Here is a 22,549-nt window from a genome sequence, read left to right on the forward strand (position 1 = left end):
CTCTTTCTCTCTCTCTCCCTACCTACCTACTGTATTTCTCTCTCTTTCATCTTATACTCCGAAAAATACGTTAGTATTTTACTGAAGTCTATTATGTTTTGAAACTGGGATGTAGACTTCAACCTAAGAACTTATTTTTCCTTCCCTACATGAAGATTTTAAGATGGAATGGAATTAGCCATTGATATTAAAATTATCTCATAGCTCTTTCACTGATTTGAATTAAGGCAGATCTATGGATTCTAGAAATGGGTCTTCCTACCCTTTTAAGAAAAACACAAATAAGCAAGATTAATTTATGTAGCAGTCTTAACATATCCTGTATCCATAGTCTACTTTCAACTTTCTATTCTGATCTTTTCAAGATGGTAATCTGTTAGTATTATTTGGCAGATATTCTTGTACTTTATACTGCCAAGTCACTGTTCTCTGAGAAGTCATGAACTTCTCTTGGCCTTTGGAACAGAAAGCAAATCTCTGGTATTAGTGACATATAAACAATGTCTTAACAAAGTATATATTATTGATGAGGGTAAGTCTGGATGACATGATGAATTATGAACATGATGATCTATGGAACATTGCAAAAGAAATTGTGTGTGTGTGTGTTGTTTAAAAGAATTGCCAGTGAAACATCTGGTCATTATATAACACTATTTAAATTTAGTTTTAAACTGGTCTTTACTTTAGGGGGTCACTTCTACCATATTTTCTCTTCTTGTACTTTAGGAACGTATCAATATTACCTTGGATCACAAATGTAATATTTTCCAGACTCTAAATGGAGCTGTTGGTATGTATGTTAAAAGTACATGTTAAGTGATGAAATATTCATTCATTCATTCATCATATGTTACCATCTCATTGGAGGTGACTCTAGGTGGTTTACAAACAGTACAAGTATTGCCTCTTCTTTGCCAATATTGTAATTCTAGCCCAAGATATAAGAAATTCAGTCTCATAGTTGAAGAAATGCTATTTGCCTTCATGAAGTACTTCATATCACTTCAACTTTTCATAGTATCTCTTAAATGGGAATCTGCAGCAGTGGAATTTTCATCAAAATTGCTAAGCATATGCTGTATATTATGACACAACCTCTACACTTTAACTACCCGTATTTATTCTAGTATAACGCGCACACGTGTATAACGCGCACCCCCTAATTTTTGATTAAAAATCGGTATAAAATTTTGTTTCACACCAAGCATTGTAATTGACAAAAATCCTGGAGACCCCCCCCCACGTCATCCCTTCCACCCAGCCCTCACGGCCGCAGGTTGCTCACCTCCCCCGTTTTTGTAACACAGGCAGGGAAAGCGCCACACGTTGCCTAGCCCCACGGCGAAGCCCATGCAGGACATGATGAAATCCATCTGCCGGGTCCAAGTCTCTCTCTCGCGGGGCGGCAAGGCCAGGGTCGGCTTGCAGGAGTCCACGGCCTCCCCTTTGCTCCTGACTGAGGCTCCTTGGCACATGGCGGCTGCGGGGGGTCCCGTCTTTTTGTCCTGCGGTTCGACCGATACGCTGTAGATGCTGCTGCCGCCGCCGCCGCCACCTCCGCTCTCCGACGAAGCCCCCTTGGCCATGGTGCCTGGGGGGATTCCCGAGTCCCGGTCGCCCCCTTCCAGACGGATCGAGATCCTGCCGACTGAAGGAAGAGGGTGAGAGGCGGGTCCTGTGAACGGCGGCAGCAGCGGCGGCAATACTCGCAACTCAGCTGCCTGCCGCCTTTCCCCTCCTTTGTCTCCCACTGGGACAAAAAGATGGGACCCCCCGCAGCCGCCATGTGCCAAGGAGCCTCAGTCGGGAGCAAAGGGGAGGCCGTGGACTCCTGCAAGCCGACCCTGGCCTTGCCGCCTATAGTTGAGTTGCGAGTATGCCAAGTAAATTTTCCCGCCACTGCCACCCCCCCAGCCCTCGTTTATAACGGGCACCCACACTTTGTTTCCTTTTTTTAGTACAAAATTTTGCGCGTTATACTCGAATAAATACGGTATTTTAACTACTTACCCTCTACATAATGTTTGGATGCAGCACTATAATGCAAGTGCCAAAAAGTTCACATTCGCATTTTAATATTGCATTATGCATGATTCGCTGCCACCACAGAATTCATCTCTTGTCTTAGTCACATGCTAGAGCTGAGAAACAGGTCTTCTCAGGAACTGCATCAACATGGAAGGTTCTTTTAGTTTTTATAAGTATTGAGAGAGAATGCTGGAAATATGAAGTTGCCACGTTGCATCACAAATTTTATAGTGAAGCTCCCCTTTGAAGATTTCAACATTTTGTATGAAATTATTGGGCATGGATACCAGAGCTTGAGGTATATGCTTCACTTCTTTACCAAAAATATTTCAATAAGAAGGCTTGTAATTAATTGAACATAAGTTTAAAAAGTATTTTCAATATCATCCAGTTTTTCATTTCCTGACAATAGTCATGGAAATAGAAGAAAGAAGGAATAGATGAGGGGAGAAATGCTAATTTATAATTTTTCCACAGAATTTGAGAAAAATCTGAATAGATGTTAATTTCCCCCCTTCCAATATTAATAGAAGGTAGTGGAGTTACTCATGTATAATACTATTCTTTCAATATTTTAGTAATTATTACATTTAATGCCTATGGCTTTTTAGTATCATTTATGATATATATATAGTATTTTTGAATTTTGTAACGAGTAGTTAGAAAATTACAAAATTAGGTGACACTATGGATGCTTAGGAACAGAGATGGGAGGCTCCCAGTTCAGCCTGGATCGGGCAAACTGGTAGTAGCGGTGGCGGGAAGCTCCGCCCACCCACCCAAATGTTTCTGCTCATGGGCAGAAGTGTTGTGCGTGCACCTGAACCAGTAGTAAAAAAATGGCAATCCACCACTGCTTAGGAAGCTGCCAAGAATGTTTTTTAAAATCCTTGTTTGAGTAACCAGCAGTTGATATGTTATTAATTTCTTGATGGGCTGCAGATGAAGTTCTTCTGAAATTTGAAGATGGAAGAACCAGAGCAAGGAATTCTATATATGATACTCTGCCAGTCACTCTTCATGGAAATGGCCCAACAAAAGTAAGTAAAAATCACTTAATTTCAATATTAGCTTTTCCACATAAGGGCAATAAAATAGAAGTTCATTGGTTAGTAGCATAGCAACAGTGGTAGGAAGGATCAATGCATTTCATGAAATTTCATAATCAAATTCACTTTGTTCCATTAAGTGAATAGATCTTATGTAAAAGCTAGAAATGATAATCCATTGAGTTGACCTGATTGTTTTTTCTTCTTTCATTCGTAACCTAGCTTAATCTCAATTACTTCGGAAATTATATACCTAATGGCTGGACTCGTGAAACAGGATGTGGTGTCTGTGACTCAGATTTGTTAGAAATAGCTACATTGTCTGTAAGTATATGCTGCATGCACTTGAACTGTATATATAAATGATCCAGCTGTCTTTTCAGAAGTCTCCTCTTCTTTCATACCCTTGCATCCAACAGATATTCTCATTTTTCTTTCCTCTATCTAACTTCCATTTTATCTATAAAATGATGGTGGGAACTGATTTCTGTTATGTAAAAATAATTATAACTATATATGAAAGCTCAGGACTGAATGTAAATTTTTCTCTCCATCAGACAGTCCTGGCCTTCTATTTCTAAAGTTTACTAGAAAAAATCTTGGCATTTCAAGAGAGGTAATAACCTTCCTGGATTGAGCCCATGACAGACACTAACAGTCTTGGGAGGGGGGGGCAGCAGCAAGGGAAGTGTGGAAAAAATTGTGAACCTCCACTTTGGAACTTTTCTCTCCATATCGTCTTTTTCTACCTCTTAGCCAAAAAGAACAAAGTACAGTCCAATATTGTAGATAGAAAAGCAACATTCAAGCAAAGTGGAAGCAACCAGTTCCCACTCATTACTGCACATGATTCAGATGTCTGTCATCTAACTAAGATGAGGAGACTAACAAATCACCAGAATCTTCAAAAAAAAAAACCAGACTTTGTTCAATGTCTCAAAAAATCTTCAAAACTGGATCAAGGAACCAGAATTGTAATGGATCCAAGAGCAAAAAACAAGTTCTCGGAGACTTGCAATTCTGGCTTCTCTTTCTCGGTACGGTAAATCACTGAGGCACAATGGTGGATCCTCATGAAGCCAAAGAATCTTTCTTTTGGCTATCAAAATATTCTATTTCGTTCTTAAGCCCAGTAACTTAATACCTTGCTGCACAGCCTGGTGGATGTTTCCATGATAACTCTTATCTCATGGACCCAGGGGTGGGTTCTGGCAGCCGCTACTGCTGGTTTGTTCATGTTGCGCAGCACGCGCATGCGCAGTGCTATAAAAATACCGAAAACAAGATGGTGGTGCCTATGGCGCCGCCAGGAGAATCAATTTGGAGGGATGGCAGGCCTGGGTCACTGCTGGTTCCAGCGACCCAGGCTGCAAACCACTACCAGTTTGGTCGAACCAGTCCAAACCGGTAGGAACCCACCACTGCATGGACCATATATAATAAAAGTGAAGGAAAATAGTCCCCTCCTCCAAAGCTCAGAAGACACCAAATGGACATTCTGCAAAAGATTGCAAATGAGTTGTTGTTGTTTTTTGCTGCCTCCATTTTGTCAGAGCTTTTCTAATCTTTATAGAAAATGTAACTTGTCTTCTCTGATCAAAGCATAGAAAGTTTAGATAGAAGTGAATAATGTACACAAGGCCCTTCATGACATGTTACTCTGGGCAGTGCTTAGTTTTCAGTCACAGGCAGAGCACTAACATTTACCCTAAGAGAAAACTATGGCAGAATTTCAGGTTCTTTTTTCTCTGAGATTGCTTCTCTTCTTGAAGACATTTCATTACCAAGCTAGGTAAGACTATGCTGGTTTGTTATAAACTACCACATAAAATTACCATACAACTATAAATATTACACAGCTGCTGTTGTTATTTTGTGAATAATATTAAGAGAGATTAAACTGAAACAGATACAGGGAAATTCTCGACATAAACCTGTATTTCAAGATGAAGAATAGTATCAGCGATTTTAAGATTTATTCTATATGATGGCATTGCCTATTTTTAATTAAAGGATTTGCAAATGCAATCCTAGTGATTTTACCTAAGTTTCATATTTTACTTTTTGTGTTTTAACTTTGGACTCAGACCACTTTACTGATGTTGGTATTGGAAACCCACACATAATAATGTATAATCTCTCCTCCCTCTCAGATTGCCATTCTACATTATGTGTTAGAAAGATTAAAATCAACGCTTGAAATTGAGAATGGGTCCCTTCATAGTTTATATAAAAGCCTTGAAAACTATGCACCAATATTATTACTATGAAATCTTATACATGTCTACTAAACAGTTAAGCTCCATGAAATCCAATAGAACTTATTCCTAGGTAAATAGTTAAAGGATTTCAGGCAAAACTAATTATTATGGTAGTTTATAAATGCATTTAATGCATCAATTATTTGGTATAATTTAAAGTATTTAGTAATGTGTGGAAAATACTAATTCAGAAGAGAGTGTTTTTTTTCAAAGTTCATAATAGTAGTTCATTGTTCTTACAATGAAAGATTTTGAAGTCAGTTCTTTTCATGGGTCTGTACCTTTACTCTTATTGTTTTTAGGAGGTGCCAGCAGTAACAATTGGTATTTTCATTGAACAACCAACTCCTTTCCTATCAAAGTGTTTAGACAGAATATTGAATCTGGAATATGCAAAAGAAAAACTTACCATATTCATTCATAATAATGTAAGTATTTTATAAATAGGCACTTAATTGTAATTTTTGTAAATCAGTAAATGACTCAATTTAGACCAACTGTTTAGGGTGGTGTCAAACTCACGTCATCACATCATTGTCACGTGACGTATCATGACTTTCCCCCCCCCCCCTTTGCTAAACTGGGTGTGGGCATGGCCAGCGCATGATGCATCCAGCCTAGGGGCCGTAACTTTATACCTTGGTTTAGGGACTTTTTTTCAATCTAACTACAGAATGTAGAGATGGATGGAAGTAAACATTGTGTTATCAGTCTGGGTGAATATTTTATTTGAATTTTTATCTGCATCCTGAACATCCTACTATCCACTTTTACCAAAGGATCAGGTCGGAGAACTGAATCCCTTTTTATTTTCCTGTTGAACATCATTAAATTGAGAAAATAGAGCCAAAGCTGATGCAGTTTCCTCAATGTTATTTTAAAGTAATGGTATTTGGAGAGTAGATTCTAAGACTGCAGGCAGCAGTAGAAGCATCCATAAATGGGAAGAATGGGAAAGTGGCTGTTGTCACTATGCAGTTGAAAGACCATCATCTTTTTCATGGGCTGTTTGTTTCTATATTTAGAATAAGTCTGTGTGTGTGTCTTTCTGTCTGTCTGTCTTCCATATGATCTCATGGGGGGAACTTCCACTGTTTTCTGAGGAAAAATATGGCATAAAAATTTTGAAGTAAGAATAATCCATTTATAATCTGTTCCACATTTGTAGAGTTTCCGTTTCAGTTTCCATTTTGCCTGCTGTTTATTTTACTGCATGTTTAGCTCTTGTATAGTTTTACTAATTTCTCATTAATTCTCTCTCTTAAAACATTTCCAGGAGGTTTATCATGAAAAGGCTATAAAATACTTTTGGGAAAAAGCCAAGAATATAATTAAAACTATAAAAATTGTTGGACCTGAAGAAAATCTGAGTCAAGCCAATGCCAGGAACATGGGAATGTAATTTAATTTTAATTATTTATCCTTCCAGTGCATATATTAGAAGAGATAATGATCTTGATTAGAGGGTTTTATTCACATGAATAAATATATATAAAGGATATATATAAAAAGAATTGTTTTAATTAAGTACATCAGTTATGTGTTCATACACATTTTCTCTTTGTGGGATTGCTTAATTTATATATTTTTCAGGATGTTAGAGAAATATATTGAAACAGAGCAGATGGGATGCATTATTCATCAGCCTGTCTGCTAACTTCATTATTTTCAGTTTATTTTATCAAATTTCTCCACTAACTTGAAAGCAACTGTCTTTTAAATTCAATATTTAGAAATATTTAAACAAGTAATAACAATGAAACAAAAATTTAAAAATCACAAAAATAGGGAATCAAAGCAAAGCATTCAACAAAAAGTCAAGATTATAAAGCTGTCTTGATCTGCTCTGAATAGCTATTAAAATAGGCATAAGTTCAGTGTCTCTGGAAAGAGTATTTCATATCTTCTGCCATTTAAAAAAGCCTCAGAAGATCTCTCTTTTTGTACATATATGAATAACATTTATATTTAAAATTAAACAAAAGGTTTCCTTCTCAGCCACCATGGGTGGGAGACTTCTTCAGTCTCAATTCCTATATGAGAGGCCTGGGAGTTTGAGAGTTCTGCTTATTATCTTAGCTGTTTGTAGCTGGTCTTAGCACTGCACTTCTTTGGATAGAGAGGCCTGATGTTCCTGGATCTGTTGGGTCACATTCCCAGCTTAGAAGTCACAGTCCCAAGTAGTCCTACCCTCATTTGGACCACTTTTGCCTTTGCTTTCTACATCCTCTCTGGAATGCTACTACAATAGCAAATGTACTGCAGCTTGCGAGGTCCTTGGTGCTTAGGATTGATAAGAGGGCTTCCATAGGTGAGGAATGAAATGCCTGCAAGAAAACAAGCAAGCTCACAGAGCACCGAGCACCCCTCTTATCAATCCTAAACTACAGATATTCTCTTTTATTAGTACTGTAGCTTGTATTATTTGGATGCTTTAAACTTAATTCTTTCAGGAAGCAGAAGTTACTTGGCATCTTGGAAAGTAGTTTAATGCAATTAGGATATAGTTACAGAACCTGAAACCCTTTCAAAGCCCCTTTCTACTCCAGCTGATGTACCAAACCCAAGAAGACCTTTTCACTCTTTCTACTTTTCCATGATTTAGATCTTGTTTGTAATGGTTTCACATTCTCCTGACATTCCGTCACAGCCAAGAAAAGATCTAATGCAGAAGCAATGTTGTTTGAGTCATTTTTCCATTTCAAAAGTTGGATAGCTCATTTTTAAGATTACTGTGAAGGTCATGCGAATAATTATTACAGATGAATAATTTTTCAGACAGTTGCAAAATTCATTTCTGAATCATACTGTGGTTCATTATCAGATCCATGAGAAACCACAGTGGTCTTACCACTGAATGCTTCTTTTGCGGTACTTTAGCTAGCATATGACTTGTAACAGTTTGGGTTTTTTTTATTTAATCTTCTCAGTAAGTCTTCTTTCTGAACAATTAACTTTAAATATAGTTTAATAATACAATATAATAAATATAATAAATATATAATATAATGTAATGTAATGTAATGTAATATAATAAATATAATAAATATAATAATATAATATAATATAATATAATATAATATAATATAATATAATATAATATAATATAATATAATATAATGTAATATAATGAATATAATAAAATATTATATATAAAATAAAATATTATATATAAAATAAAATAATTAATATAATAATTAATATAATATAATAGTAACATATTATAATACATAGTATGTTATAATATTTAAGTTACCAGAGCTTACATACATAGATATCTACAGATATTGTGAATAATTTGGATGTTGGCTTGTTTATAAATCCTTATGGCTTTGCTGTCTATTCTATTTTTCAAGGGATATTTGTCGACAGAATAAAGAGTGTGACTACTATTTCAGCATTGATGCAGATGTTATTCTAACAAATCCTAATATTCTGAAGCTTCTAATAGAACAAAATAGGTATGTTTAACATGGGGGGAATTGGTTGGGTTAGATAACATTATTAAATCTAAGCTCATTTTTTTCATTTAGATATGTTTAATGATTTTTTGAAACAGCTTTAGTTTTAGTGTGTGCTATAGAAAATCCTAATACTACCATTTTTCTGTGTCAACATCTCTTAGTGAACAAGATTGCACTAAGATAACTGTCTGCTAAATATATGGTATTTCCTTCTCAGTAATTTTTTTTCAGGAACTTGTTCAAAAACCATTTATATAACATTTTATTTGAAAAGAATTTGCTTCTAAATATAAGAATCCATTTCATTACACGGCAATGAACAGTTAATAGCCACCATTAATCCATCTCAGCCAGCATGGTCTACTTGGCCAGGCAATTTTGGAAGAGCTTTCTAGCTATCTCGGTTGTTACAATGTAAATGCCGAAGTTAATATCTGAGGTCTTATACAGTACCTGTATAACATGTATTTAGCTGTTAGTTATGAAGTTATCATATTTCAAATAATTCTTTGTTTCTCTAATGTTTATAAATCTTTGTGTATGAATCCGGGATGAACCTGATACAATATAGAATTTCCAGCTTTCTCTGGGCAAAGGTATTGAAATCCTGTGACTATCAGGATACATTCCTACTGGAATCTAATAAATATCTATTTATTTATTTGTTTGATTGATTGCTTGCTTGTTATATATTAGATTTATTTACCACCCAACATCAGTGTACTTTGGGCAGCATGCAAAACTAGAAAAGACATAAATATAATTAAAAGCATTGAATTAGACTGCCCAGACTAAATAATAAATTAATCCCAAGAAAATAAAGACAAACATGAGCCATCAAACAAACAAACAAACAAAACAAAAACTAGGCTTGGGACCAAATCCAGGTTTTTAAAGCTTTCCAGAACTTATCTATCTGAAAATCCTGTTCCACAGGGTGGGGCAAGAAAAGGCATGTTTCCTAGGTTCCACAAGATGGCAAAGTTTAAGAGAGGGGCCTGGAGCACACCTACACTACTGGAATGTACTAGGTGGGCAGAAATTTTTGGAAATAAGTAGTCTCTCAGATATCCAACCCCTGCGCCATATAAGTTCTATAGGTAGTAACCATCATCTTATATTGCACTCAAAAGCCAATTGAGAGCTAATGCATCTTACTTAGCAGTGGTGATTCATGGGCATATTGCGAAATGCCCTTTACTGCTTGTGCCACTGCATTTTAGCCATAGATTTTGGATGGTCTTCAAAGGCAACACCATGTAGAGCACATTGCAGTAATTCAATCATGAGGTGACCAGGGCACGGGTGAATATTATGCTATGCTATTAATGCTTTTATGCAGCCTCCATTGTTAATTTCCAATCTAGTCATATTTCCTTCTGTTTATTTACAGAAAGGTAATTGCACCTCTTGTAACACGTCATGGGAAACTCTGGTCTAACTTTTGGGGTGCATTAAGTGCTGATGGATATTATGCACGATCTGAAGACTACATAGATATTGTCCAAGGAAACAGAATGTAAGTTAGCCTTATATACAAAGATCTTAGATGGGAACTGCATTTTTTTTAAAGTGTTGTGGTTTCTAGTATAAACATTTTTAATAAACTGGTTAAATACATGTTGCATTTTTCTTTACTGAAGGGTTGAATAATGAAGAAAAAAGATGTGCAAATTATTTCAATGTCATGTTCAATTTAAAATAACCAATTTGTGTGTGTGTGTAAGTTGAAGTTCAAATATTTTGGCCACCAAAGGAGAAGAGAGGACTCTTTGGAAAAGACCCTGTTGTTTGGAAAGATGGAAGACAAAGGTAGAAGCAGTGACGTGCAGTCAGATGAGGAAAGTGAGGCAAGTGAGGCACAGCCTCACCGCTCTCATCATGAAAAGAAAAAAAATGTAAAAGGAAAAAGCTGAGCTAGTTGCTGCCTCACCGTGGATGACTCTGCTTAACTGTTTAAAAAAGCCTCTTAAAAAGCACCCTCTACTCTGAGGCAGGAGAGCTGCATGCCTCATCTAGTCTGATTTTAGGCATTTTATGATCACTCGAGAAGAGTTAAGCAAGGGTTAAAAGCCTAAAAATTCCTGACATAGGTGAGACACGCAATTCTCCTGCCTCATAGTAGAGGGTGCTTTTTAAGAGGCTTTTTTTAACAGTGAAGCAGAGTCATCCACGGAAGCCAGGCAAAGAGCCATGCTGTAGCACACAAACTTTCCCCCAGCATCTTTCTTTTGGAAGGTTCAAATCGGCTCCCCTCCAGCTTCTCTGCCTCTCCTCTCACCCCTGACTGCCAGCAGGAGGTGAGTGGGTGGGTGGGCTTTATTGCATTCCAGGCATTTCCCACCCAGACAGCAGGCTGCATTTGCAATGGTGGAGGTGTTTGGGGAAGACAGCAGGGGAATGGGGGGGGGGAGGGCAGAGGAGCTGCTTTCAAACCACTGGAAAAGATATCCAATCCAACTTTTGTATGTGTGTGCGTGTTTGTTGGAGAGAGAGAGAGAGAGAGAGAGAGAGAGAGAGAGAGAGAGAGAGAGAGAGAGAGAGAGAGAGAGAGAGAGAGAGAGAGAGAGAGAGAGAGAGAAGGGGGTAGGAGACATAGTCCAATCCAATCCAACTTCTCTCTCTGTGTGTGTATGTGTGTGTTTGAGAGAGGGGAAGGAAGGGGGAGAGGGAGGAAGGAGGGGAAGAGAGAAGAAAAAGAAAATGAAAAAAGGAAACATATTGCGCAAAGGAGAAAAACAATTCTGTCGTTTTAAATCAGAACTGAGCATGCCTGGCTGTGGAATTCTGGGAGTTGAAGTGCACAAGTCTAAAAAATTTTGAAACCCACCACTGTGTCAGTGCCTCACCAGCCAAAAACCTCACCGCACGTCACTGGTAGAAAGGAGCATCATAGGGTGAGATGGTTTGATACAGAAGTGGGTTGCTACCAGTTCACACTGATTCTGGTGCATTTGGTAGTGGTATTTTGGCCTTGGTTGCCCGAACTGGCAGCGAACCAGGCTGACCACGCCATTGTTGGCATCTTTTTTAGTAATTTTTTTAATGTTCTGCACATGCGAAGCGCTCACGACATGAACTGGCAGCAACACCGGCGGCAACCCACCCTGGTTTGATAGTCTTATGGATGCAATGAACATGAATTTGTGCCACCTCTGGGAGACTGTGGAGGACAGGGCAGCCTGGTGTGTTGTGATAAATGGGGTCATGAAGAGTCAGACACAACTTAGCGACTGAACAACAGCATGTTTCCTGTGTGACATTGTCTCCTTTTCAAGAATTTCAAAAACGTCTTGATCATTCTTAAAATACCACCTAACTCACACTTGGGATTGTTTCACACAATCAAAATGGGCGGTTTACAAATTTGAAATGATTACATCAAAATATTTTGCATATTACCATCAAATCATGCCTGTTACAGGGAGTGATATAATCCCTTCTTGCCTAACTAGGCCATTTATTTAAGAGTTACTAATTTGTGAAAGTTATGGCAAACGCTCACTGAAAGCTTTTTAAGGAATATTCATGTAAATAATGTGAAGTTAATTATTAGCACTGTGCTTTTGTAAACTATAAATTGTCAATAATTTTAAAAAGTATAAGCGTGTGTCACAAGTTGAAAAATTAAATACTCTTTATTTGTAGACTCAATTATGAATTACAATTAAAATAAATTGTGTTTCCTTTGGATTGTTGAATTTTATAAAACTGTTTTTGCATGAAGCAGTGTGCTGGGACATGGAACAAATTACCGCTACTTATGGAAATTAATTTCAGAATTGTTTACAATGTGTATTTCATTTTCATATATTCCACAAGAAATTGATTTCCTTGGAAAGGGTCAAGTGTTCTGTAAAATTCAGCAATGCTTTGTGGACTTCTTCCAAAGCAGACTAACAACCATGAAAATGATTGTTTTCCTATCATAGTTTTATTCTGGTTCATTGATAGGCTAACTACAGCAAACAGATTATGCTGCTAATGCAGTTTTTATATCTCTGAAGTTATTGATTGGCAAAACAATGTTCAAATAGAAGATAGAAACTGAGCATTGCAACCAGGTGTGGGTTGCTGCCAGTTTTACTACCAGTTTGCAACCCCCAGGCGCACCAGAGATGCGCTGCATGTGTGTGGGCTATTCAATGTAAATTGTTCTTCGCGCATGCACAGAACAATTTACAGTGAACTGTGCATGCGCAGTCACTAAAAACCAAAATGGCAGCAATCCAGTGTCGGCGAGGCAACCGGTTTGGGGGCGTGGCAGGCCTGGGTCGCTGCCAATTCTGTAAACCCAGGATTTCTGAATCCCACTACCAGTTTGGCTGAACCAGGAGCAATCCACCTCTGATTGCAACTTGTAAAATTGATAAAACGATATTGGTCATGCTGAATCCTAAGAGGAAATATGTTTGTTGGAGTTTACCTTGTTGTGATAAATTTACATGCAAAGTTCATCAATTATAGTTTTTTCATCTTCTCTAAAGTTAACAATTTTGGAAGAAATCAAAATAGAAATCACTAAGGAAGCTGGTTATCTTCTTGTTGCACTCCAAAGCTTTTAACTATAGTGTCCCTCTTCATATTAAGTAGAAATAAAAGTTAAAGTTTGACAGTATTTGATCAGTCAAGTTGAAAGAGAAGCAAGGGGATGATGGTCCAAAACTTTGCCGAACTGAAAGACTATTTCAATTCCAATCATTCTGTCACTTTTTTCTCCATAGAGGTGTCTGGAATATCCCTTTTGTGGCTAACATATACTTGATCAAAGGACAGACTCTCAGATCCGAGATGAAGGAAATAAATTATTTTTCTCGTGAAAACTTGGATTCTGATATGGCTATGTGCAGGAATGCCCGGGAAATGGTAAGGTGCATGTAATGCTTCAAGTTGATTGTCACCTTTTTTTCTTCTTTTCTCACAAAAAAAGTACTAGCCAATTTTTTGAGCTTTTGTTCAACTTGGCAGCCATTTAATTTAAAATAAATCATTTTTATGTATTCTTAAACACTTATAATTAGGCTGCCCAGTTTTGGATGCAAAATTATTTTTTTAACATAATGAATCAAAAATCCACTCCATGTGGTAAAATTATAGATAGTTATTTGCCATTTAATAAATTGAAATTATTATTAGCTATAAAAAAAATTACCCCCGATGCTAACCATTATATACATTATTAGTACAATATTGGATTGTACTAATGGCCCAGTGTTGCATTTTAGAACTGCCATTAATTTTATGATTGTAAAGCTGATTAAATTTTATCGAACAAAAGTAATAAAACTGCTAATAGTATTGAATAGATGGTAATATTTTAAGAACACATGTGAACATCACTGGAATACAACTGTAAATCTGTAATTTGTACTGATATTTACATTAGTTCCAGAGCAGAAACATATGACAGCTATTTCCAGGCAATGTAGCATTGAAAAATAATTTTGCTGAATTGAACAAGAAAAGCTGGCAAGTATTAAAGTTTCTTCCCTTCTTTAACAACGCATGATTTTATTTTATTCATACTCATTGTACAGCATACCCCAGTCAACATCATCTTGTTTGCAACAGTCTATGCTTGCCATGTGCTCTTGTTCATTAAATCTAACTCCATTTCATGGTTCATGAAAAAAAGAAGAACAAAACACCCTTGTTCTGTGGCTCAGCATATTTTTTTTCCTTTTAATCGCAGTACTTAAAGAGCTGACAGATCAAGCTTTTAACCCATACATGAGTAGCTTTGCTTGAAGCTGCATGTTGTTTGTAACAATCTTTTACCAGCTTTTGATTAAAGAATGTTGTTTATCTAACATGGCAGCGGAAATCCTAATACAGCTCTAACAATGTGAAAGAGAGCAACGAAAGGTCAACTGATGTGCTGCTTCTCCTCCTTCATTTTAGACCATACAGAGGGAAAAAGACTCCCCTTCTGTGGAGACCTTCCATATGCTCAGCCCCCCAAAGGTTTCATATTTTTAATCTTTTATTTCAATACAATTGATACCCCTTTTTTAAAAAAAAATGTCTTCCGCTTTCTGGCCCACGTCTACAGTTTTTACAAACTCGGTCTATATCATGTAGATCAGTGAAAGGTATTAAAGCAGGAGGTTTATTTAATAATGTTGATTTTTAAAAACCAAACTGAGTGTAGGGCAAGGATGGATTATCCACATGGAGGGCTCACTGAATTTTTAAAAGGTTACTAAATGTTGGAGAAGAACACTTTTTTCCCCTCTGGGTGTTAAACTTAAGACAGACACTGTATGGTTATTAAAAATGGGTTAGGGTATGTAATCAAGAAATATAGCTTACAGAAAGGAAAATTGAAATACACTTGGCATTCTAGAGCTATAGGCTGCCAAACAGTGTGGTTAACAGATACTGTGTGATTAACAGATCTAAACAATCAACAAAACTAACTGGCAGAAAGGAAGCAGTTATTACTACTGTTTACATAGTGATATATCAGCTAGTTTTTTAGACATGTCTCGATACTTCTTTTTTGACACTAATAAAGTGGTGATGTGGTGGTGATGGTGATGTCACGTATTAGTGCTGTAACTTCCAGCATTAGGGTCTAAGCTGCTTACATTTCCCATCATCCCTCCTTAGTTCTTATTGAGAGATGCTCTACAATTACTTAGACAGTCGTGCTTCAGAGCTGGCTTGCTCTGCTCACAAGAACTAATTGTTAACTTTTCTGGAATTGTGTAAGCTGGTTGAAAGCAAAGCTGAGCCAGGATGCCTAGCAATCTGTTAGCAACACAGTGTAGCATGGAAAATATAGTCAGCAGACCAGGCGTAGTATTCATTTATCTTCCTTACTGTTCGCAAATATGAGCATACACACATTCTCACAATCTTCCACAATTGCCTGTCCATTTCTCAAGCAGCAGCAGCCAGGTAGAGGCCGGGGGGGGGGGGGGTAGGTGAGATTCCATCAGGCCACATGGCTTTCTGCCTCATCATACAGCAACCTAAGCAACACCAGACCAAACCATGGTCGCCGCTTGCTCCATAGCCACAGGGTGAGCTGTGGAAGAGAGGGACCCTTGGCTGCAAGATTGCCTGGCGCTGTGGGCAGGGCTGGGCTAGCAAGTGTACGTTGGAAATATCTCCAGGCACCCAGAGAGACAGAACTGGCCCTCGCTGGATCAGCTGATCCATAGGCCATGGTTAAGGGCCCCAGCAGCCATGAGGTGACTGTGCTCGCCACCTCCTGTACCTCAAAATAATAAGATCTCCCCCCAAATAAGCCCAAATGCTTATTTTCATGCCGAAAAGAAAATAAGACCCGGTTTTATTTCCGGGGAAACATGGGTATTAAAATGTAAACCAAATTTGTTCAGCCAATGATAGAAGTCAATCTATATTAAAGTAATACATTTTAAATTATTGTTTAAACTATCTGCAATAGCAGCAGATATAGGTTATTATACTCCATTACAGTGCAATTTCAGTTATAAAATTTTATGGGATTTTGGATAATTTTTCATTGAGGCTTAATAATTTTTATATCACTTTTATCTGCTGTTTGAAATGCTAAATTTGTTCCTCAGTTCATGAATATGAAATCACACCATATTGCCTGAGAGTGATTCTTATTTTTAGACCATAGAGTGACAAGATGTTAACTTTTAAAATTAACATTAATGTATGCACAATAAAAAAAAATCAAAATAAAATTCAAGTGGATATCAGGAAAAATCTAGTTTAAGGGTTTTTTATAAATATAACTGAATGTTATTCACTATTGTTGTTTATGTTGAATTACACAATTATTCTTGTCCATTTTTTGTCCTGGAAACCTCTTCTTCCCTAGCAGGTTTCTTCCTGACTGTTTTGATACAAATTTGGCTCTTTTGTGCTGTAATAACAAAGAACGCTTGTAGTATTATTATTATTTTCATTTTCCCTGAGACATAATATCATACTTTTAAATACACCTGTGTTAGAAGCATGTGTTACCACTGCATTTCTCCAGTTCTATGGTAATGCTTCCCATCAAAAGTCATGGAACATAAAACTGGACAGTGGTGCGGTGTATTTTTATAACAGAAGGGTACAACAAACTATTATTGCTTTTCACTGCAAATACATGCTACATATGAGAGATAGAACCGAATAGGTTGTATATATGTTAAAATCCATGCTTGCTCACTGCCTAAGTACAGTCAATTTACCCATTTGTTAACCCATTTGTTTTCCATCAAAGAAGTTGTGCTGATTTAAAGCACAGCAATTTAATTAGCAAGTGTTGAACAAGCAAAAAAGTGAACAAAGGAAAATATATAAAGTAATCTTGTGAACACTGATAAGTTAAATTATAGTTTGGGTCCCACTGATTTCAGTGACCTTGATCCATATGTAGCTGATAGTTTTTTTCAATATTTTAACGTATATGTAATCACTAACATATTTTTCCCTGTTCCCTAATAATAGGGAATATTTATGTACCTCACTAACAGACATGAATTTGGGAGACTTGTATCAACTGCTAACTACAATACTTCTCATTACAACAATGACCTCTGGCAGATCTTTGAAAATCCAGCGGTAGGTATTGAATTATGAATTGAAATAGTTTTCAGCCTTGTGTGTGTGAAATCATCTTTTGTGTATATTATACACATCCATATTCAGTGTGAAAAATTATCTGATGCTTTGAGCATTTGAAACATTAGAAATAATTCATGTATGATTCTCCCCCCCCTCCCCAAACTTTGTTTTGCAGGATTGGAAGGAAAGTTACATAAATCCCAACTATTCAAAAATTTTTACTGAACGTATAGTAGAACAGGTAATTTGAAATTCTCCTCAGTGAAAGTATTACAATGTAATTTTAAATGCATGATTAAGAGTACTGCTGTTCTAGATGTTTAATGTGAAGTTAGTATTATTAATTTACTGATGCTTAAAGAGTATCCTATGGACATTTTTGTATTATTGTATGTGATTTTTTCTTCTGACTCTTAGAAAACTTTTTGAAAAGAGATGTCTTTAATTCACAATTCTGTTTCCATTTCCCAAAACTGGCCTTCTAAATCCTATAATATCAAGTCCCATCCAATCTGTCTCCCTCCCTCCCTCCCTCCCTCCCTCCCTCCCTCCCTCCCTCTCTCTCTCTCTCTCTCTCTCTCTCTTTCTCTCTCTCTCTGGAGAGTGATAAGAAAAATGTTTCTGTGTGGCGACATCTAATGAAAGAAAAAGGTTCATACCAGCAATTAATTCCCTGGTATGCTTTGGTTTGTTGGAAATGCAACCACATGTGAATTACATATGTTATACAGGAGTCTGTATTTGTACATAAGTTTGTACTGTCAGTGCAGAGAGTCTTGTGGTGTTTCAGGGAAACCAAATGGAAACATTTTGTCATGTGCTATAGTTACAAAAGTATAGTTGGTCTGAATTTAGGGAACTTAATGTATATGTTACCTTCCTTCTTATTCCACAATAAAGCAGAAATCACATTTCTGCTACTGTTTGTTCTGCAACCAAACTAAGAGAGCACCAAGGACTCCACAGTTATGTTACTGTTCAGTTTACTGTTACCAAACAATCTGACTCTTCACGACACAATCTGACCCTAAGGCTAGAAAAATATCACCCTGTGAGCTTATATGAGATGTGCTGTTGTTTTCTAACATAGTAGGACTGTACACTCGTTGAAGGGGAGCTTTGCTTTGCAACAAATAAGCAAACATTGAGCAAAGGAGTTCTTCAAAACTACCCTGCAAGATTTCATGACCTCTGGCTTCTAATTAAGAAGTACCCATGTTCTGGCCCCTTTGTTTCTAACTAATAAGCAGCCTTGTTGCTTTGCACTGTTCCACACTCATTGTCAGCTTTCCCCCTACAGGACTCTTCTTGCAGAAGGCGGCCCAGGGGCAGACCAACTAATGTGTTTCCATGCTAGGCAACTTAAGAAAAAGCTGCAGCAGTCAGAGAAGTGCTGGCTGAAGCTACTCACCCTAGAGCCAGTTCAAGTCAGCCCTGAAGATATTGCAGGCAGGGTAACATCAGCAAACACTGCAGTTAACGTGCAATGTGCGTGAAAATCACACATCCTGGAAGCATTTTTAGTCAGCTTTGGGAGGGGAGTATATAAAAATCCCTCCTTTCAAAGCACGCATAAAAAGTGAAGTGGCTGTGTCTGTACTTGCATATGAAGATGTAGAAAACGTTGTGTGAACCCATGGAAAGATATAGCTGCTTTAGTGTTTCAAAGACCCCTGTTTCATATGGATTTCCATATGTTGTAAATAACCTCTTTCCAAACATTTACACAGCTCAAATGTAGAGTCACGAGGGTCACATTTCAGAATGATTCAGCCTGGTACAGATTTTCGTAACTGCTGGTCTCATAGACTTAATTTGGGCTCTTGAGAAGAAAAACTTCTCTTGCTCAAACATAAGAGGGCCAGAAAGGCTACATATTTGTGGTCATGTGAGAGGAAACTACTTCATGCAAGCAGACCCAAGCCACCACTGAAATGGTCTTTCCTTCCAGATAATTATACATTTCACATAAGAGCAATTATATAGCTGGTCTAGTGCATTATATGCTATTATCTATGCAAAACTATTTTATTAAATCCAGCAACTACAATGACATATGCATTCCAATTGTAGCTGGTAGAAAATTGTAATAAATTGTAAACAACCTATTGTACTAATCAAAGATGGTGAAAATAATAATAATGGCTGCCTTGTCAAATAATGCATGCAGTGTCAAATGCTTATCCATTGTAATGTGTGTGCATTTTATTTCTCACTTATAGCCCTGCCCAGATGTGTTTTGGTTCCCCATATTTTCTGAAACAGCCTGCAATGAATTAGTAGAGGAAATGGAACACTTTGGACAGTGGTCTGGTGGAAAACATCATGTAAGAATCGTTGCATGGACACTTTTAGAACTTATTTTTAGTTTTAATAGCAGCTTTAAAATTCATACTGCTGATATAAGGTAAGTAAAATCAAGTTAAATGATAGCTGACACAGATTGTGGTTAGTGTATGAGGTTAGGGGAGATCCTATTGAGTTCTGATATTCAGTTTTAGCCACTTGGTTCACTGCTAAAGTCCATAAACAAAGGTCAGAGAAGAAATGAAAAAACTTTGTCAAAGTCTGTGATATTGAGGAGGATCGGACATGTATCCTATGCTTTAAGGTGGGCTGCAATTTTTAATTGTAACTTAATAGTTATTCATAAATATATGACTATCATTCATAACTATTTTAGCAGTAGGTTTGCATAGAGTTTTGCATCAAGTTTAATCTCTGGCTGAAAAACTTTTCCGTTCTCATAAAGGTTTTATATTCTCTGTAGACAATACTGTGAGACATTTTGATTCTATGCCACTTACAATATAATCGTATAAGGATTTAGCTTGATTCGGATTACATTTTCATAAAATTTATACTAAACTTTTATAGCAACCCACAAGGGTATAATATCAAAGTTAATAAAGAAGAAATACTTCCTTTAAAGGAAGTTAAGTGTGTTTATTAAATGGATGATTAATAATCTAAAAACTCTTTAAGCAGTTGACAGTTTAACTATAAAGGTTTATTTACAACTGAATGTACCGAGCTTGATATGCTGGCTATGAAACTCTGTTCTGATTTACAATAAAAGTATATGTATTAACTATCAACAAATTGAATGGAAAATTGTTTTGCTTCCTCTGTTGTAGATTACACCATAAAAATGTACCATATTTTTTGGAGTATAAGACACACCTTTTTCTCTCAAAAAAGAGGGAGAAAATCTGGGTACGTCTTATACACTGAATGCAGCATTTTTGCCCCCGCATCCCCCAGGAGCACTCTACAAACCTCCTAAAGACTATGCATGCCCTTTTTTTGGACAAAAAATGAAACAGAGTGCAAAAACTTTTTTTTAATTTGCCTCTTCAAAATCTTGGTGCATCTTATACTCTGGTGCATCTTATACTCCGAAAAATACAGTATATAAAAAGCAACTGCCGTTTGGTTGTATAAACTGAGCTGTACTCAGTGGTGGGATTCAGCCAGTTCACACCTATTGTTAATTGGTTGTTAACTTTCTAAACAGGTCAGAGAACCGATTGTTAGAAAAAATCTCATTTTGGTTTTTTTCCACTTTACAGGGCTAATCCTGTAAGGAAGGCAGGAAGGAAACATTCTGGTGTTGTTTCTAGCCTAATCTTTATTGCCCTGCTTACAGAAACTGCCTCTCTGGTTAACTCTTATTACATTGTAAGAGCTAAGGTGAAGTGCCCATCGATGTGAGTGATGTTGAGTTGGCCATGCCCACCCAGTCATTTGACCACCAAGGACTGCCTACCCAGCTAGTCATTAGGGCAGAGAACCAGTTGTTAAATTATTTGAATCCCACTACTGGTTATACTTTATATACTCTTATACTATATATAAAGCAGTATTTTGTTTCTAGATATTGGAATAAGTTAAGAATTAATAATTACAAAGATCCATGTTCTTTTATTTATAGCTGTAGTAATAAAAGAGGTGAAACATTTCATATAAAATATGCTACATTTCATCTTGTTTTAGGATAGCCGCATTTCTGGAGGCTATGAAAACGTTCCAACAGATGACATTCACATGAGGCAAATTGGCCTGGAAAATGTGTGGTTGCATTTTATCAGAGAATTCATAGCACCTGTAACCCTAAAAGTATTTGCTGGCTACTATACAAAGGCAAGTTAAATTTTAAAATGTAATTGAGGAAAACATAGTTTAAACTCTTATTTTTTTCATATGTTAAAGCTTGAACTAATTTATTAATAATTTATGGCTGATATTTAAGGAAAATTTATTTGTGGCTTATTTAATTATTCTGAGGATTTGGACTTCAAATATGCAAAGAGTGGTATCACTATGCCTGTTCCCCTTTGTCCAGTTTCTCTCTGTTACTGGAAGCATATGTAGATACAAATGAGACAGGACTGCAATAATTTTGAACCCTACTCATGTTTTCTCTGTAGTTACCCATCCTTTTCTTCTGCAAAAAGCAAATTATTCATGCCATAAAGCACAAGCTAAACAACGATAATAATATATTATGAAATTGTTCTTTTTAGTAGATAAATAAACTGAATAATAATCCTGTGTTGTTGAGGATTTATTTATTTATTTATTCCATCTTATTTCTGCTCTGCTCATCTCACTTAAGTAACTCTAGATAGCTTATAAATAAAAAAAGTAGAAAGAAACATTATTAAAAAATAAAGTTAAAAAGAGTTAAAAATTAAGAATTACAAAATTTCAAAAAGTTAGAGGTAGCATCCTCAAGCAGCAACTACCCTGAGGATTGCATGCCATCCTTAGTTCTCCATGCCACTTGGAAGGGTCTTGGCACTCTTCTGGAAACAGAAGAATGAAGAACATGGAACCTTGGGGGCAAAGCGTTCCATAGAGCAAGGAGCATTCTCTCTTCTTAAATGCTACCAGTCAAAATTCTCTAACTGACTGGGTAGGCAACGTACCCTCTCTGCTTGTCTGGGACTGAAGGGTTGATGAAATAGAGGCAAAAGTGTTCCTCATGTCACATGGTCCTATGTAGAAGTGGCCTGCTGCTGGTTCGCACCATTTCGATCGAACTGCTATTTCCGATATTGTTTGGGCCTGCCCCGGTGCTATCCCATCCTATATATCTCACTCTCTGGCTCGCTTGCCCCGCCCACACAGAGTAACTGATTTTCGCACCTCGCCTGCTCTGATCACTGTGGCTGCCAGAGAA

At 36.9% G+C, this 22,549-nt stretch overlaps 1 protein-coding gene across 2 annotated transcripts in view; it reads left to right on the forward strand.

The window, feature by feature from the left end:
• The window catches only part of PLOD2 (procollagen-lysine,2-oxoglutarate 5-dioxygenase 2), a 64,817-nt gene that overhangs the window by 39,102 nt on the left and 3,166 nt on the right, over positions 1-22,549 (forward strand). The window contains exons 6-18 of one of the 2 annotated variants that reach the window (XM_081954767.1): positions 730-793; positions 2,974-3,071; positions 3,303-3,404; positions 5,644-5,769; positions 6,618-6,739; positions 8,698-8,802; positions 10,199-10,324; positions 13,530-13,671; positions 14,707-14,769; positions 17,248-17,361; positions 17,540-17,605; positions 19,587-19,691; positions 21,361-21,507. In XM_081954767.1, the coding sequence (XP_081810893.1) occupies positions 730-793; positions 2,974-3,071; positions 3,303-3,404; positions 5,644-5,769; positions 6,618-6,739; positions 8,698-8,802; positions 10,199-10,324; positions 13,530-13,671; positions 14,707-14,769; positions 17,248-17,361; positions 17,540-17,605; positions 19,587-19,691; positions 21,361-21,507 (1,380 nt within the window). The remainder of the gene's footprint in view (positions 1-729; positions 794-2,973; positions 3,072-3,302; positions 3,405-5,643; positions 5,770-6,617; positions 6,740-8,697; positions 8,803-10,198; positions 10,325-13,529; positions 13,672-14,706; positions 14,770-17,247; positions 17,362-17,539; positions 17,606-19,586; positions 19,692-21,360; positions 21,508-22,549) is intronic. The other variant, XM_081954768.1, reaches the window with a different exon arrangement.

Source organism: Natrix helvetica, assembly GCF_964273705.1.
Source record: "Natrix helvetica genome assembly, chromosome: 5".
Lineage (NCBI taxonomy): Eukaryota > Metazoa > Chordata > Lepidosauria > Squamata > Natricidae > Natrix > Natrix helvetica.